This window comes from Mus musculus, chromosome X (genome assembly GCF_000001635.26).
Source record: "Mus musculus strain C57BL/6J chromosome X, GRCm38.p6 C57BL/6J".
NCBI classification, from domain to species: domain Eukaryota; kingdom Metazoa; phylum Chordata; class Mammalia; order Rodentia; family Muridae; genus Mus; species Mus musculus.
In genome coordinates this window covers 69,778,297-69,795,841 of record NC_000086.7, presented here as the reverse complement: position 1 = coordinate 69,795,841, position 17,545 = coordinate 69,778,297, and the positions used below count along the sequence as shown (strand labels likewise).

Here is a 17,545-nt window from a genome sequence, read left to right as displayed (position 1 = left end):
CATGCCTTCCTTGGGAGCCTTAACACAAAATAAATTCTCAGGTTTCTTTTGGTTGTGACAGTTTTCAAAACAGCTAGTTATCTAGCACCATTTATGTTGGAGGGATCATTTTAACAATGTTATTCAGGATCAATTCCCTTATAAAACTCCCTTTTTTAGGTATTCTCTCTTGTAACAGAAGAGAATCTTATTTTGAACTAACAACCACATTTCTCACAATGATCATACATTCCAATAGTCATTGTTCTGATTCACGATCTTGGACTAGTTTTCAGATGTTAAAATCACATTCTAAATTCTGCCAGCTATAATCAAAGACCAGAAGAAAATTATCAGACACGGTTTTGATTGCACTTTCCTTGATGCTCCCTCAGCAGGCTCTGTACTGCAACAGTGTCGCTGCAGGGAGCTCTCAATTGCTCTCTGCTCTGTCACTGCGGAACAGCTCTCATTTGGGTGTTCATTGAAAACATTATGCCATATTCATGTCACTATGTAAGCAGATCATCTACAGGATTTAGAAGTGATAGTTCTCTGACTTTTTAAAGTGTCCTTCTCTACAAACTTGTTCTACGCATGTTAAATCCCTTCTTGAAATGAGGTAGGTAGTTAAACTACATATGAGTGTAGTGTATGTATGAGGTATATATTGACATCCATATACCCAAAGTAAATCCAGTAGCAGGTCTAATTTGCTTATTAACTACATTTGTATCATTTTGTAAGTACCACATGCTAATAAATTACATGTTTGGAACAATGCATCACTGTGTTAAGTAAGTTCAATTTCAAGCTAATTTGTATTGGAAGTAACAAATATTTCAAGGTAGTAGAAAAGAGATGTATAAGGCATATTTCTACATATATAGTTACTCATAGATTCTCAGGGGCTTGTGCTGCAGTGTTTGACAATGCAAAACTGAAATCAATTGGAATGAATATATGCCTGCCATGACTGTACCTCATAATGCTTTCATGTATGGATATTATCACATACATTATGAATCTGCTCAAAGATTAGCTAAGAAACCCACCCATTATTCTGGAATATTCTTCAAAGTATATGGAATTTACCTATAAGTATATGGTATATAGAAGAAGCAAAAGTAGTTAAAACTTTGTTAAGAGGAGAGAACTGAGAAGAATATTTCAGGGGTTGGGAGATTAATAAACATGTTTGACATAGTTGTAAGGACTAGACAGGATCACTAACACCAGTGTGACAGCCAGGTTGGTACAGAACCTTGTCTAGAATCCCAATGCTTAGGAGGTAGGGACAGAGGTTCCCATGGCAAGCTGGTTAGCTAGAAAAGTCAGATCAGCAAGCTTTGAGTTCAAATGAGAAATGCTGCATTAATATATAAGGTAGAGAGTGGTTGAGGAAGACATACAATGTCAACTTCTGCCCTCCACCTGCCCCTGCACACACATGCACATACACCTACATGCATATTGTTACTCATGCATGTATGAACTTACCATACATGTAAGTATGCATAACATATACACACCTACATCCCCACACAATCACACCCAGATCCACACCCCCCACATCCCCAAAACCTGAAATTTTCATTTAGTCATGACTGTCTTTTCTTCCCTCATTTCCAGCAAACTTCTTTTAGATTTATGTCACCATCCATATAACCATGTATGACATGTAAGCATTGGACTTTAACGGCATGCAGTCAGCCACTGTTGTAAATTCTTCAAATGAAAATGCTCTCTTAGGGAAGATCAATTTTGTTTTTCTCCAAATATGGTCTTTTCTGGATAACTGTTATTAGTTTAGGCCACAATTTTAAGAAAGCAGAAACTGTTTCCTGGTTTAGTTTCTGGTTAAAATGACTCATGTCTATAGTTCTCAGTCCTGCAAAACGCAGTCAACTACATAGTAAGTTATCACCACAAGCTTTTAACTTTGAACACACTGATTTAGTCTTTGGAGCTTTGTACTATCATAAAAACATGCATTATTTCCATAGGAATAAAAATCGCCCTACTATGCTTGTGCCTTTTTCAGATAAAAATATATTCAGAAGAAAAATTCTGCCTATGGAACAATTATTTTCAAGAGCTAAAATAATATTGTTATAGGTAATGACTAAAATATATTTGAACAATATGGAAGAAAATGTGAGGAAGTCAATAAATTATCAATCAAGAATGCATGAAGCTATAAGGGATCAGAAGCTTCGAGAACTTCTACATGAATTGATATTTACCCAAAAGTCTGCAGAGAAAAATTAGTCAGATATAATCAGATTTGATGTCTATGCTTTGGAAGCCATTTTTAAAAGGGAACCTTAAGACCACTCCTTAACTTTAACCTCTAACTTTGTAAAGTAAATAAATCTCTTCCAATTCATCTTCGTTTTATCCGCATTTCATTGTTCTCCACTCACACAGCAAATGTAGAACACACATTTTGGGATTTCAGCACCTTTGCATTTGTGACTACTCATTTCTCTCTTTGCTCTAAGTCACAAATGGTATTTTCCGCCACTGGAAAATAAATAAATAAATAAATGAAGAAATAAAAAGTCCTCTCTCCTAAGCAGTCGCTGAGTAGCAGACATTGCTTACAGCACAGCACCTGCTTTCTTTTTAGTGCTTTTTGAAAGTGTTATTCTGCTCTCTTGAGTGGCTTGTGCTCCTACAGTTTATCAGGGGACTCCTGCTGTGACACTGAGAGCTGCTTCCAAGCAATTGCTCAGTCCTTCATGTGTACCCCACAGGATGCTGTATGAACTTCACTCACAGACCCAACCTGTTAACAGTTCAGTGGAATGATTTGTGAATTTCCTTACCAGACTGTGAGGACTGCCTGGGCCACAATCTTGTCTGACTCATCCCTCTAGAAATTGTGTTAGGCATATGATAGGTACATAATTGACTTTTGTTAAAAGAACAAAGGTATGCGGCTTGCCTGAGTTTTTAACAGATCAGCCATGTGACTCTGGATTTTTGACAATTTTCTCAAAGATCACTGACTGGGGTCTGGAGAGATAGCTCTATGGTTATGAGTGTTTGCTGCAAAGTTATGAGAAGTGGAGTTCAGATGCTAGCACTCATGTAACAAGCCAAGCAGCCTACAAGTGTCTGTAACTACAGCTCTGTGGGATCTAATGTCCTCTTCTGTTCTATGCTTGCACAGGTACATGTTCGTGCACATATGATCATGCAGGTACAAGCATATCATACATAAATAAATTGCATTTTTAAAAGAGAAGATAACAGAATGGCAATGTCAAAATATAATTTTTTGGTGTAACTGATGAATTTCAAAACGACTCATTTGAATAACACTACATGGAATTGTCCATTCCTGTCTGTACTGAGAACACTAACGAGCATGACAACTGAACTAGGATGTAGACCAAGGAAAAGCTAAACACACCATCTTCATTTGCCTTTTGTCGACTTTCAACATCATTAATTCTATAGATGATGCAGAGTATTATACTCTTAGTGTCCCAATAGATTTACTGTAGATAACATCTCTGCTTTATGAGTCATGGTGATAAAAATGCCGAGGTTACTTTTCAAAGCCTTGGAGGCCACTCTTGCTGAAAGCACTGACTCTTCGTTTGGTTCTTCAGATGCCCAACAGTGACTAAAACAGGCTTATAAGCTTTTTTTTTTCTTTTTAATTTATTAGTTATTTTCCTTATTTTCATTTCAAATGTTATCCCCTTTCCTAGTTTCCCCTCCAAATCCCCACTATCCTCTCCCCCATCCTTCTGCTCCCCAACCCACCCACTCCCGCTTCCTGGCCCTGGCATTTCCCTGTACTGGGCATAGAACCTTCACAGGACCAAGAGTCAAAACCTTAACTTCTCTGTCATATCATTTGATATCATGTTTCTTTTGTTACCTTAACTTTTTTTTTCTTCAGAAGCTATCTGCTTAACTCTACCATGAACATATTTGCATTAAAAAATTCCCTAATCTCTTCTTTCCTTTGAAGGTTAAAGATGTCAAGATAATAATAAGAGTTTTTAAGATGTACAAGGATAATAAGTATAGTTTCACATCTCATCCAATTCCAGATTATCAGCCACATACTAAATGGTCTCTAGTCATCACACTTAAATCCTCTATCTTTCCCCCTTTGTCTAAGGACAAAAGGTGGTCAAGTCTTTGATGAATGACAATAGTGCTTTCCAGACATCAGCATCTTCCTGTTGTGCTGACATCCTGATGAAATGTTTTCTCCTTCTTCATAAACTTATTACTGGGTCCTTTTTATGTGCCACATATTTGATCTGGGTTTGTTAATAGGACCTTTGGATTGTTGTTGCTTACAAAATGTAGCTTAATTTCTTTAAAACATCTTGCTTTTACAACTTTAGGCTTATTTTGAAGTCTCACAAATTTAGAAAAAAAAAGGATGCTTCCTGTTTTTATTTCATCTTTGTGTTGATCAGGATGTTAATTTGCTGCCTAAATAGATATGTTTTATAAATCTTTTGGAAGGGTGGGGTGATAATAACGGGCAACAAAAGTGCTCAAATCTTCAAAAAGTATTCTTTACAGATATAATAAACTCCATGTAACTAAATTTGGTCTAAATGTTAAAGTGCCTTTAAATTTCATCAATCTTTAGATATTGCCATTTTGGTACTAATTTTTGAAGAAAATGAACATCTATTCAAAGTTATATATTATGATTTTAAATCTTCAAAGCATTCCTAGACATGTAAAAATCAGTGTATTTTTTCCTAAATGGTAGTGGCCACAGTTGGAGTGCGGAGAAGCATGGACTCCTGAGCAGTTACTTAGCAGACTCTCAGTTGTCTCCTCTGAGCTTGTGCCTGTAATTTCTCTCAAATTCCAGGGGTGGGATAACCTGGAAACTTGCACAGCTTTTACTAGTTGTGAGGATGAATTCTGAAAGCTTTTGCATCTAATTGCAGCTATTTTTACCCTGTAAAGATACATATAGTTTTACCGAATAATTTTATATAGCTGTTTAGAGAAATATTTTTTACTGTCTTATCATTAATTGCCTATAAACAGAGATGTTTAGAGATTGACTAGATATTTATGATGTAAACTGGTGAGGGTTCTTTACTGTTAAGGTATGAATGGACCAGGTAATAGTAAGGTATGAGTAGAGCCTGCCTCTCTGATGTGGCATTGGAGACTATAGGTCTTTGCCTATTGGCATTCAGAGGGAACCATACCTACATGTTTTGTATTCTCACTGTGGTATGCACCAGAGGATGTTTGCAATCCTTAGAAATGGTTTATAATATGACACTAAAAGAAATACAAAAGATACTTTGTAGCTTCGTGATTTGGAGTTTTCTTTACTTTCCATGAGACCTTTGAAGATAATATACTTAATTCAGGAACTCTCATTAAAGACTGGGTATGCATTATTAGGGCACTGGATTTTTTTAAACTATCAATGGAGACAAGGGCTCTGTATGGCCACTTACTTAATATGGATTCATCTTCCCATTCAACATCCCATGATATATTTTCCAAAGTAAATATGTCCTCTGGCCAAACACATTTGGGAAACTTTTGGTAAAAAACAAACAAACAAACAAATACACAAAAACTCAACTGAACAGTCTATAGAACTTCTCTGATCATTTATTATATGCATGCACACAGTAATATCTCACCTATGTGCTAAACCTCCAACATGCTGTAATCATATTGTTCTACAGATACACCCCCAAGATTAGTGTTTGGCAGAACCCAGTTGAAAACCCATTGTCTTATCACTGTGAACGAGGGTGATAAATCCCTTTCATTTCTATATCAGCAATATGCATGCATGTAAAACCATTCAAAATGAATCTCTGAAAACTTATATAAGGAATCATTTCCGAGTATCAGCCCAACATGCAGAGAGCCGCAATTATTTTCAACCTTACAGATCTCTTTTAACATATAATTATATAGGTTCTTGTCCTTTAATTCTCAAATGTGGTGTGTAGAAATGATGGATGGGGATATAGTCATGTCTGTGCACACAAACCAAGCAGACTTTTTTAAAACAATAATTATATGGGTTATTACTCTCCAATTCTCAAATGTAAAATTTAAAAATGATGGATGAGGATTAATGTGTACCTCTCTGTGTATAAATAGTTGATATGTATAGTGATTGTAGCATATGTACATGCTACTTCAAATAGGATTAAAGATGATCTAGAATGAGCATATTTATGAAACACGTTTTTAAGCTTCTGCTTTTATTAAGATCTGGAGGACCAAATAAATAACCTTGCTGAGATGTGAAGCAAGAAAGGAATAAGCTCAATTTCATATGATAAGTTAGTATCAGCCTCAGGACTTGAACCCTGGTATATTGATACTTCCTTGTTGTTTAAATGACTAAAGTACTAATTAATTGTTCATGTTCATTAGAAGATAAGAACTCTTTAGTGCTATTTGACTCTACCAAGCTAATTTCTTTCACTTGAGTTTTCAACCTTGTCCTTCATTATCCACACACAACTGGACAGTCAGAATTCCTTATAACCCCCAGCTACTCCTCAAACCAGCTTCTAAAACCAGTAGTCTTTATACTTTGATGCAAATGTTTCTCCTTTACCTTTTCCACCCCTAACTTTACCAGTGGTAATCTCTCTCCTAAGAGCTCGATCCTTGCTTTATCACTCCCTGCATAGCAGAGGCATCCAACACTCTATCTTCTATTCAGTTCTTTACAACAGGATTTTTATAACTGCTACTGGATTGTCTACTCCTCAAGAATAAGACTTGTGTCAGATTCACTCTTAAATCTCTCAACATCTATCCCAATTCCTGGAATTCTTCCAATCTTAATAAAATACCAATTGCATGAAATAATAAATAGAGTACAAACAGTGATCAAGAAAAGCTTTCTGGGCATTTTCTTTTTCATTTTCAATAATGAAACCACCACATCTATAAGATAGATCAGGTTCCAAATAAAACTGTAATTCTGTCATCCCAGTTCATTTTGACTGATTTGTGAAAGACAACCACCACATTCTGCAATGTTGTTAAAGTGTAAATGTAGGAAAAAATTTTATGCCTTCTCTCTTTTTCTCTCTAAAACAGATGCCAACCTCAGTTAGATACAACTTCGCTTATTAGTGCATGGATTTTAGCCAAAAGCAATTCAAATTTTATAAGAATACTATCACATATGTCTTAATAACAGAAATGTAATATTTTTTTCAAAAATACATGTGATAAGTCACATATGGTGGGAGTAATCTGTACATCTCTCAGGCCTTGTTATTACAATGACAATCTTGGGAATGATTTGTGCAGTACTTTAATATACAAGTGAAATCTCCTCCTCTAACACATTATAGAACTCTAGTTTTACTACACCCAATCAAGTTATGTTGCTACTGTGGTTTCATTATATAGAGAACTAAACCAGACATCTCTTAGCCTGATTGTTGATCTTAGGAACAACCACTTTGAGTCTTACTTTCAGAAGTAATATTTAATGGTCAAGGTAAGGTCATTGTTATACATAGGGATTATGCATTTACATTCCTTAGCCATGTATATCTTTATTCTCCTTTATATGGAATATTTACTATTGTGGAACATAGTTTCCTCACAGGGATGGAAAGAACATACACCCATGAAGCTATTAAAAATAAATTGAATGAATAGCTGAGAAATATTGAGAGGTTAAACTTGTTAAGAGTAAACTGATCAAAGTTAGTAGACCTAGTAAATAGTTTGCTAGAAGCCTAACAATCATTTATATAGCCTTAGCTAGATCTAGAAGTTACATAACTTATGAAAAATGATATGAACTTTGAATTGTGAAAGACTATCAGTATATTGTAGATAAATGCTCATTGCTTTTTGAGATATCATTGCCTGATGATCATCTATTCATTAGATCCTCAATGAAGAGTGAATTGCTTTGTCTGTAAGGATAACTACATGATATATCAGTCCCAGAAAATCCTGAACACCTAATAATGCCTCATTAAATGTCTATTTATCCCCCAAAGTAAAAGGCTTGGTAGTTTAACCTGTAGTGTCATTAAAAGTTGTTCTGCCTTTTCCTACCTGTCCAACTACTTTCCAAGATAGTGAACTTGTAATATCTAGACTTACATGGTAAGCATGTGTCGTTCTACATAGTATATGGTCTTTGTTTTAACTATTCAACTTTGCCACTGCAATATAAACACCAATACAAATAATATGCAAATGAAGGAATGAACCTGTAGTCCAATTACAATTTCATGTGTACATAATGATATAGGAAAGTCATGTTAGTTTTCACGTGTCATGAAATATCCCTATTATATTTTGAATTTTTCTAAATATTGCCAAATTATACACAAAAGTACTATATAAAATCTCATCAAACATTCATCTTCACCACTCTGTGTTTATATTTAAGTTGTTATTGGTGCCACTAGACTTGAACTTCCACTGAGCATGCACCAAAAGTTTGTAATTCATGTTCTAATAATGCAACCAAATGCTCATTCTTGCTAGACTCAAAGAGCAGTACTAAGATGAAAAGCATCTAGAGGAAGAAGAGCATCATGGGGACATTTTTATCCATGACATAAATAAGAGTAACAGGGAGTAGATGAGGACATAGTTACAACATACAAGTTCCTATTACCTAGTGGTGGCAACCTACTAGACTAGAGCTAACAGCTTTGTTAAGCCTCTGGGCAAGCTTTCCAGAAAGACCATTTTATAAATTATGTGCAATCTACTCATTCATACAGAAAATGTGGCTCAAGTTTTTATTTTTTGGGGGGGAAGGTGTAGTGCACTGTATAGAACCCAAATTTATTGACAGTTATTAGAAATGTATATTAAATGTATATTAAACTTTAAAAACTGTTTTGTTGTTCTTCTGCCAGACAATGTAAGTAATGCTGTAGAGTTTCTGCTCATGGAACGAACTTGGGAAGATGGTTCTTGAAGTGTCCATCTAATTGTAGCTGTCAACTGTATTTGATATTATAAATCCAAGTACAACAAGGTACAATAAATTAATACTGCATTATTTAATTAGAAGACATTTCCAAATATTTAACTTTATTACTAAGTAGACTTTTTAAATGTAGTTAAGAGTAGGAAGATCTACAATACATTAAGTCTTCCAAGTTTTCTATCTTCTTTTACACTTTAAAGAGCTAGTATTAGAAAGAATCTACATTGTGAATTAAGAATTCACAAAATATATAATTATATGTAGGACCAAATTTTTACAATGATCAGATAGAAAACAGGTCCCACTTCAGGTTATCAGACTCCGGTGTAATGCAGTCCCATATAGAGAAAATGGACTCTTCTATCCATGCAGTAATGAAGCTTGAACTTATTTCCTGTAGAAAGAGTTTAAACTTGGAGCAACTGAGGGCAAGATTTATACTCTGACAGCCCTTGGCTTACCCCTCTCCAGTATGGTTACATCTGTATGCAACCATACTGGAGAGAAGGGTGTACTCTGATTACAGGGGCGGCGGGGGGGGGGGCGGGCAACACTAATGGACCAACAGGGATTAATCCCAGGCATCATTGGCACCATCTTCTAATCTGTGGAGCTATACAGACACAGGTTTACAGCGGAGGAGCTATCAGAGTATACAAATGGAAAAGTTTCTAACCTCAACCATACAAGATTAAAAGCTCATCTACTAAACTGGCTTCCATAGGATCAGTATACCATAATACATTCCCAATTATAGAGGGCCCTGAAAGGACTACAGAGAGAGAGATTTTTGTCAGCTAGGTAAAATGAAACGAAACGTAAAAGCACAGTATACATAAAGTACCTCTGGAAAATCAATCAGGGTTTTAGACTTAAGGGTATGCTAAATACTACCTGTATGATCTAGAAAAGCTAATTCTCTCACACTATAGAAACAACTTTTTTATTCTTGACATAACTAATGCATTCTACAAGAACTATAAAAAAATCAACGTGTGCTCCATTTCTATATTTTGTACTAGCTATAATGGAAGTTTGCTGGCATCAATTAACACATACTTTCTAGACATGTGATGTTTCTAGACCTGTAATAAATCAGTAAATACAGCAAGTCCTTCCTTAGCCATGTCCTTGACCAGAATGTCACAAACCCAAATGACAAGACAGCCTTTCTTTTAATTTAAAAATCTCCCTTCTAGAAAAGACAGGATGCCTACGTGTACTGTATTTAAACTAACACTGTGTGTCTTATTTATAATTTGCATGTCCTACAAAATGGTTTAGTGACTAGTCTTTGTTAGCAACCACACTACATACCATTGAGTTAAATCTATTTTTATGAGCTTTTCATTAACAGAATACCAAATCCTTGATGCTAAGGTGCTGCCCTCCCCACGTGGCTGGCGATCATTTGGCACATGTTCAGGCATTTACATCTCTGTCATAGGTCCAAGGTTTGCAATTAAAAATGTAATCTTTTCAGCATGAGAAAAAACCCAAAGGCTTGAAGTAGTATGCATTGAATATGATTATAATAGTATTTGGCAGCTATTCATGATGGCACATATTAATTTATTTAAACTGTGTATACTTGGGGCATTTCTTCATCAGGGACACACGGAAAAAATATAAGCTGGTCCTTGCTCATTGATGGGTGATTTACCCCTGTGTTTTGTTTTTGTCTTTAAAAATCATCATGAATAGAGATTAATGCAAAATACAAGTCATTTATGACCTTATTTTCCCCCATGCACAGAGTTTATTAAAATTAACATTTCAACTAGCAAAAATAATAACTTACTTCACAGGATTATTCTTAGGTTTTGCCTTTTCAACAGCCTGCAAACAGAGAGAGAAAAAAATGCGATTAGACAATATTAGCAGGCATAATCTTTGCAACTAGTAACCAAACAATAAGCAGTATAAAATTAGAAAATGTTTTTTAGAAACATTAGGAGTGAATTAAACAGGCTCCCATGGAAAAGCAGTGACACAAAAAACAATTTTCTTCCCCAGGGATGTAGTTACTTGTCTAAGTGCTCAGACACAGATGGCCATTGTCAGAGCACCTGGGAAAGTTCAGCAGGAGCCATGCAAGTTGCTGGGTGCACAAGCAGCTCCTCCCTTCCTCACCTTTTACTCTAACTTTACCCCAGGTGGGCCTGATTGAGTTGTAATGACAGCATTGGGGGAGGAGGGCAAAGAAATGGTTGTTCTATGGCAGGGGACCATTAACCTTAGCTTTCTTCTTGACACCCACCCACACCTGCACCATGAGAGAAAGGCAAAAAAAAATGTTCATTTTCAAAATTACTTTTAGCAGTAGACATTACAAAAGGGCAAGGAATTCCCAAATACCGAGATCAATTTCCTCCCCTTGGAACCTTTAGGAAAATACACACCAAATCTCAAAATGAGGAAATTTCTGGGCCTCATGGCCTGAGTCACCTTAGACATGGAGACTGGTTCCAGTTTATTGCTGAACCCATTGATCTGTGTACAGTCCATTTATCATTCATGAAAAGAGCTAGTGATCTTCACAGTATATTAGAAGAAACAACTCAGATCATCTGTCAACAGCCCTCTTATTTCTGTTTCCCTCTCCACAGGGATTTCATCTCCTTCGATTGTTCTGGAATTAAAATGTTGCTAAGCAACACAGCTGGGGGCACTGATGGCAGAATGGCTACAGTCTATCAAACTGTTTAAACACCTGGAGGGCCTAAGTGATGATTTTTTCCATATATCTATCTGTAGCATAATTATGTAATCAGAACAAAACTTGTACTCTACTAGACTTTTTCAGGCTATCAGAATAACATTTAATATGGAGAGCAAAGAAGCAGCAACTTGACCACCTTCAGGCTTGTTCAGACAGTTTTAAACAATATCCATTAGGGGACCTTGTTTGTGAATTGTGAAGTGGGTAGAGTCCACAGGAGAGGAACAGTGCTGTAGATTAGAACACCGAGGCAATCATTCTAACAGTGCTACTCTTAAGCTGCACTTGACATTGTAGCTGATCACAGTGAGATTGGATCCTCTATGCCAAGTCAATGCATTTAATAGCAGCATACAGTTCCCAACGTTCATACTTTAGTGTTGGGAATCTAAGCCCTTCTTATTTAAGTCTCAGTGTCTGTCACTATATAAAAACATCTGTTAATACTTGGGCACTTACTTTGCTTTGATAGGCAAAAATCATTTTCTTACTACCTGTGCCTGAATTTTATTTTTTGGCAAGTTCTAGAAGAAGACAGTTAAAAAATGGGCCAACAGGTGAAACTGAGGAAACAAGAACTGTCTGGCTTCTCCAAAGTCACATCTAATGCATATCAAGGGCATATCAAAGGAAGAGACAGATGCTGTCAAGAAGTGCAATGATGATCAGAAACCTTCCCTGTGGCAGTTCTATTTGGTCTATATCAGTTTGCAAACTCCCTTCTGCCCCAGTTTCCCTCTCTTCACACTCCCCTTCCCCTCCCCTCTCCTTTCCTTCCCCTTCCACTTGCTGTCCCTTTCCTTTGTGCTCTTTATCCCTCCCCTTGCTTTTTTCTTCTTCCTTTCCTCTCACTTTCTGTCACACTTCCCTTCTCCTGCCTTCTCCAGTTTCCTGCCACCTCAAGTGTGTCTGGTAAGGAATAAGGTGTAGTAGTCAGATGAAAATGCATTACTATGGAAATCATATTAATTCACTTTTCATAATTAGAATGCAAACAAGTCTGTCCTAGAAGCTGTAAGTAATCATAACATAATAGGCACTGTTCCAGTAGTTTCTCTTGCTTGATGTGCTAAAGTGAGCATGGTACTGGCAGACGAGGTAGAAGGGAAAAATCAAACCGACAGTGCTTTGATTTGGAGACACCATTTTTGAAAATGTCTTCTCCCTCTTGTTTCACAACTGTTAATTATACGCAGTTATTTTTCTCTGATCAGAAGAGTGTTATAGGCCGGGTTCTTCCAAACATATGCCATTATATACAGTCATTGGAAGGAAATAACTTCATTCAAATGATCTTTTCTGGATTGCTTGGGTATCGACTAGAAATGTCGTATGCTTACTTAGACGTTCATGTTTCCTTTGAAAGGAGCTTACAATCCTTTCAATGTCCCACAGTTAAAGCCAAAGACACTCATGTCATCCTGTGTGCTCATCATGGGGATTTTCTAAACTAAATGGTGACAGGGAACCTATGTCAGATGAGATATGACTCACAATTTATATTCTTTACATTTGCTGCAATTTGACTTTGTTATAGGCATACTATGGGAGATTGTAATAGTAAGAAGATGTGGGGGGAAATTTTAAGCATTTTGGATGCAAATTATGCATGCCTTTAGGGCATAAATGAATTACTCTACAAAATTTACAAGGAGAAAAAAATACTTCTTTGAAACAAGCAAATATAAAAAGGCAATCTCACATTCCAGATACTTTTGGCAGGATGTGAGACATGTAAAAGGAGGTAAATTAAAAGAAAATGACGTACTATAATTCACCAAGCATTAAGAAAGTCACAGCTAAATTTAAGTTTAAAAACATACATTAAGCTAATTTAAACTGATTGGAAAAATGAGTAGTCGATAGTTCAGTTATGTTGCTTAATGTAAAATGTCTATTTGCTTTTAAAAACCTATATTCTTATATTGCAACATATTTCTACGACATGATATATATATATATATCTCAACAAGGAGGGCATTCTCATGTGAGGAAGAATAATGAAATAATTTGAATCTAGAATGACATGATGGGAGTTAGTGTGCTGTACAATAGTGTCCAATCTCTCGACATTGTCAATGTGCAAATATATTAGGTCTTTTTCATAGCTACCTTGAAGTACATGTAGCCCCTGGACTGTAGGTTAGACCTACCTGTTAGTAGAACAATAAATTACTGGAAATGTTAATAAGCTAAGTTGTGGTTCTGGTTTTGCTACTTATAGTATTCCCAAGAGATTATAACTCTGAACTCCAGTTTGCTCCTTTTGGTAATGAAGACAATCATTCCCACCCTTTCTATATTAGTGGCTATTGTCAGCATTCAACATTGATGGCTGTGCTCGGAAATGTCAGTAGGCTAAGAAAATGCCTGCATATCATTTGTGAATGCTTTCTACAAAGGAGTTGGTAAATTGAGGTTAGTGGCAAGATTATTTGTGAATTTACTAAGTAGTGGTCAGGTCCCAGAATCAACCATATGCAGTTACTGCTATGGGAATAAGAAATACTATTATGCTGCTGTCTCCATATCAGGAATAACTCTGAGATAAAAATAATGTCCTTGTCTAGAAAGGAGCGTTAATAGAAGACTCTGGGTTACTGAGACACACCTAAAGTGAAGCAGGTGGTGGCCTTCTACCATTGTATAGGTATGAATCTTCCATGATTTTTAGAACTTGATGGCATAACACAGTACTTGAGGTAGGGGTGCCGGTCCCTTTCCCTTCCTTTCTTCCACTCCTTTCTCTTAGGGAAGCCTAGGATGATGGATTGATCCTTCCTGATCTTTGAGCTAGACTCCTACTGCACTGCCTAGTCTGGCATCAAACAAGTGATCTTCCTGCTTCTGTCTTCCAAATGCTGTGATTACAACTTCATACCACCATACCCAGCTCACTGAATCCTCAGTTTCAGGCTATCCATCCTTTAGAAATCCCTCCTTCTACAATTCATGCCACCATGGATGATCTTCACTTTCACTAACATTTTATGCAAAGCATATTGAAAAAGAACGGTATGCAAGGGAGAAGGCACTTCTTTTATTCTAAGGAGTGTTTATTATCTGAGTCATAACTCATTACCAGTATTGTACTATCCACGTTATCCTGCTGAGCAACAAATTTATTTCCTCAGGGTGGAAGATGCAGACAGGCTCACAACTGCTTATTCTTTAAATTTCCCTTCTTAAAACTAAGAAACTTTCTTCTCTATTTTCTATAGAGAAACCACAAATTGCACTAAAGCTAAAATGGATCAGGGACCATACTGTGTCACAAGAAGCACATGATGTGGAGTTCTTACCACAGAAAGGAAGAAATGAAGGGCAGTAAGTGGCTACCTAGTGAGCACCATCTACCACAGCGTATATAACACTCTGAGGAAGAAAATGCTACATGTAAGCAACTTAGAAAATTTGCTGGTCATTTTCTCCATAATGGGAAAACTTCTTCAAAATACTTTAGAGTAATTTTGACCTTGTGGTTGTGAAGAATTACAGTTCCTTTCCATTAGACATTAGAGAATTTAGAGAATTTTTGGAGGCTTTTCAGAAGGAAGGCCTGAATAGTTACATCCAGACTTGTAGTTATGCATCTTCTATAAATTATAGAAAACAAAGATAATGCGATATATTCCCTTTATGTTGAGGCTGTGAAAGTGAGCACTCAGATGGCTTGGAGATATTGTCCCAGTGGACTCATTTAATAATGATATGTACTCAGGTACAGCTTTGTTCTGAAATAAATAATACTGTTAGCCAAACCTAAAATATTATATTAGTATTTCTGTGCATAACTTTTACTTTCTCGCTTACATGCTTTTCTCTGTCATTCTACAAGCATGTGTGTCTAAATTGAATTATTATTGCCTCTCAGTAAAAAGGGAAAGTGGAATCATTCAGATAATTTCAAATAACTGCACATTAGGCAATGCACCACTAAGACAGATCAATAATTTTATTGGTTTTATATATTTTTTATTGTTACCCCCTTTTTCTCTCTCAACTTTTCACATAGTTGTGCTGCATGACACATTTATGCCCCAACCTAGAGACATACACTGGTAAATTTCATTGATTACCTTAGTTCAGCAAAGCATGCCTTTATTGACAATTGGACTCATCAGCAAAGAATTCAGGTGGCTTCGAATCAATGCCTACAGAACTAGCTAAATCACCTGAAAAGATGTATACTGAGAACAGTTGCCCAAATATAAAAATGTATTTCACTTGGATAAGTAAAATAAGAAAAGACATTGTGTCCTGGAGACTGAAGTTTTAACTAACATAAAGTATACACAGTCTAGAGGAAAGAGTAAGAAAAAAATGTCACTCAACTTGTATAGAACCTGGACTCTTAGCTATTTCCTGACTTTACACCCAGGGACTAGGAATATGCCACTTATCACTGTACTTTTTGTGGAACCTGGAAGCAAACACGAAAGCTGTACCATATGTATAAGGGACAGGGATAGAATTTTGGAGGAAAGATAATGTAAGTTTGTGCTCTTTTGTATACTTAAAATGCTTATGCTTTTTAATCTTGCTATAAATAAAAGCTAAACATAGAAGCCTAAGAATGAGATAAACTCTTTGTTCCATTTAGAACATGATCCACCACCATGTTTAAAGCTTGTCTTTAGGCTTTTCTAGCAGATGGTCAATACTTGGTGAGAGTGTAGGGTAAGAATATGTTTGACACCTATACCAACCATGTTTTGCATTCAATAGTCAATAAGCATTCAGTTTAAGATGCTTGAATATTGAGTTTTGAGTATGACAGAGGGCCCTGAAGGAATACAGTCTCCATATATGTGGAAACAATTTTTTTGGTAGTTGACATAACTTCTAGGCTAATGTGCATGTGCTTTCATCCTACTATTAAACACAGGACTCTTTTTTTTTTTCTTTTTCATTTGTTTCCCTTTTCTTTCTTTTTTTTGATTCTTTTTTAATTAGGTATTTATTTCATTTACATTTCCAATGCTATCCCAAAAGTCCCACACACACTCTCCCACCCACTCCCCCACCCACCCACTCCCACTTCTTGGCCCTGGCGTTCCTCTGTACTGAGGCATACAAAGTTTGCACGACCAATGGGCCTCACTTTCCACTGATGGCTGACTAGGACATCTTCTGCTACATATGCAGCTAGTGTCAAGAGCTCCGGGGTACTGGTTAGTTCATATTGTTGTTCCACCTATAGGGTTGCAGATCCCTTTAGCTCATTGGTTACTTTCTCTAGCTCCTCCATTGGGGGTCCTGTGATCCATCCAATAGCTGACTGTGAGCATCTATTTCTGTATTTGCTAGGCCCCGGCATAGTCTCACAAGAGACAGCTATATCTGGGTCCTTTCATCAAAATCTTGCTAGTGTATGCAATGGTGTCAGCATTTGGAAGCTGATTATGGGATGGATCCCCGGATATGACAGTTTCTAGGTGGTCCATTCTTTCATCTCAGCTCCAAATTTTGTCTCTGTAACTCCTTCCATGGGTGTTTTGTTCCCAATTCTAAGAAGGGGCAAAGTGTCAACACTTTGGTATTCGTTCTTCTTAAGTTTCCTGTTTTGCAAATTGTATCTTTTATTTTGGATATTCTAAATTTCTGGGCTAATATCCACTTATCAGTGAGTACATATTGTGTGAGTTCTTTTGTGATTGGGTTACCTCACTCAGGATGATACCCTCCAGGTCCATCCATTTGCCTAGGAATTTCGTAAACTCATTCTTTTTAATAGCTGAGTAGTACTCCATTGTGTAAATGTACCACATTTTCTGTATCCATTCCTCTGTTGAGGGCCATCTGGGTTCTTTCCAGCTTCTGGCTATTATAAATAAGGCTGCTATGAACATAGTGGAGCATGTGTCCTTCTTACCGGTTGG

The 17,545-nt window shown here is 36.5% G+C and overlaps 1 protein-coding gene across 8 annotated transcripts in view; it reads right to left on the bottom strand.

The window, feature by feature from the left end:
* The window catches only part of Aff2 (AF4/FMR2 family, member 2), a 511,865-nt gene that overhangs the window by 76,213 nt on the left and 418,107 nt on the right, over positions 1 to 17,545 (bottom strand). For all 8 annotated transcript variants that reach the window (XM_006527821.4, XM_030251226.1, XM_006527820.4 and 5 more), the window contains exon 8: positions 10,743 to 10,780. In XM_006527821.4, the coding sequence (XP_006527884.1) occupies positions 10,743 to 10,780 (38 nt within the window). The remainder of the gene's footprint in view (positions 1 to 10,742; positions 10,781 to 17,545) is intronic.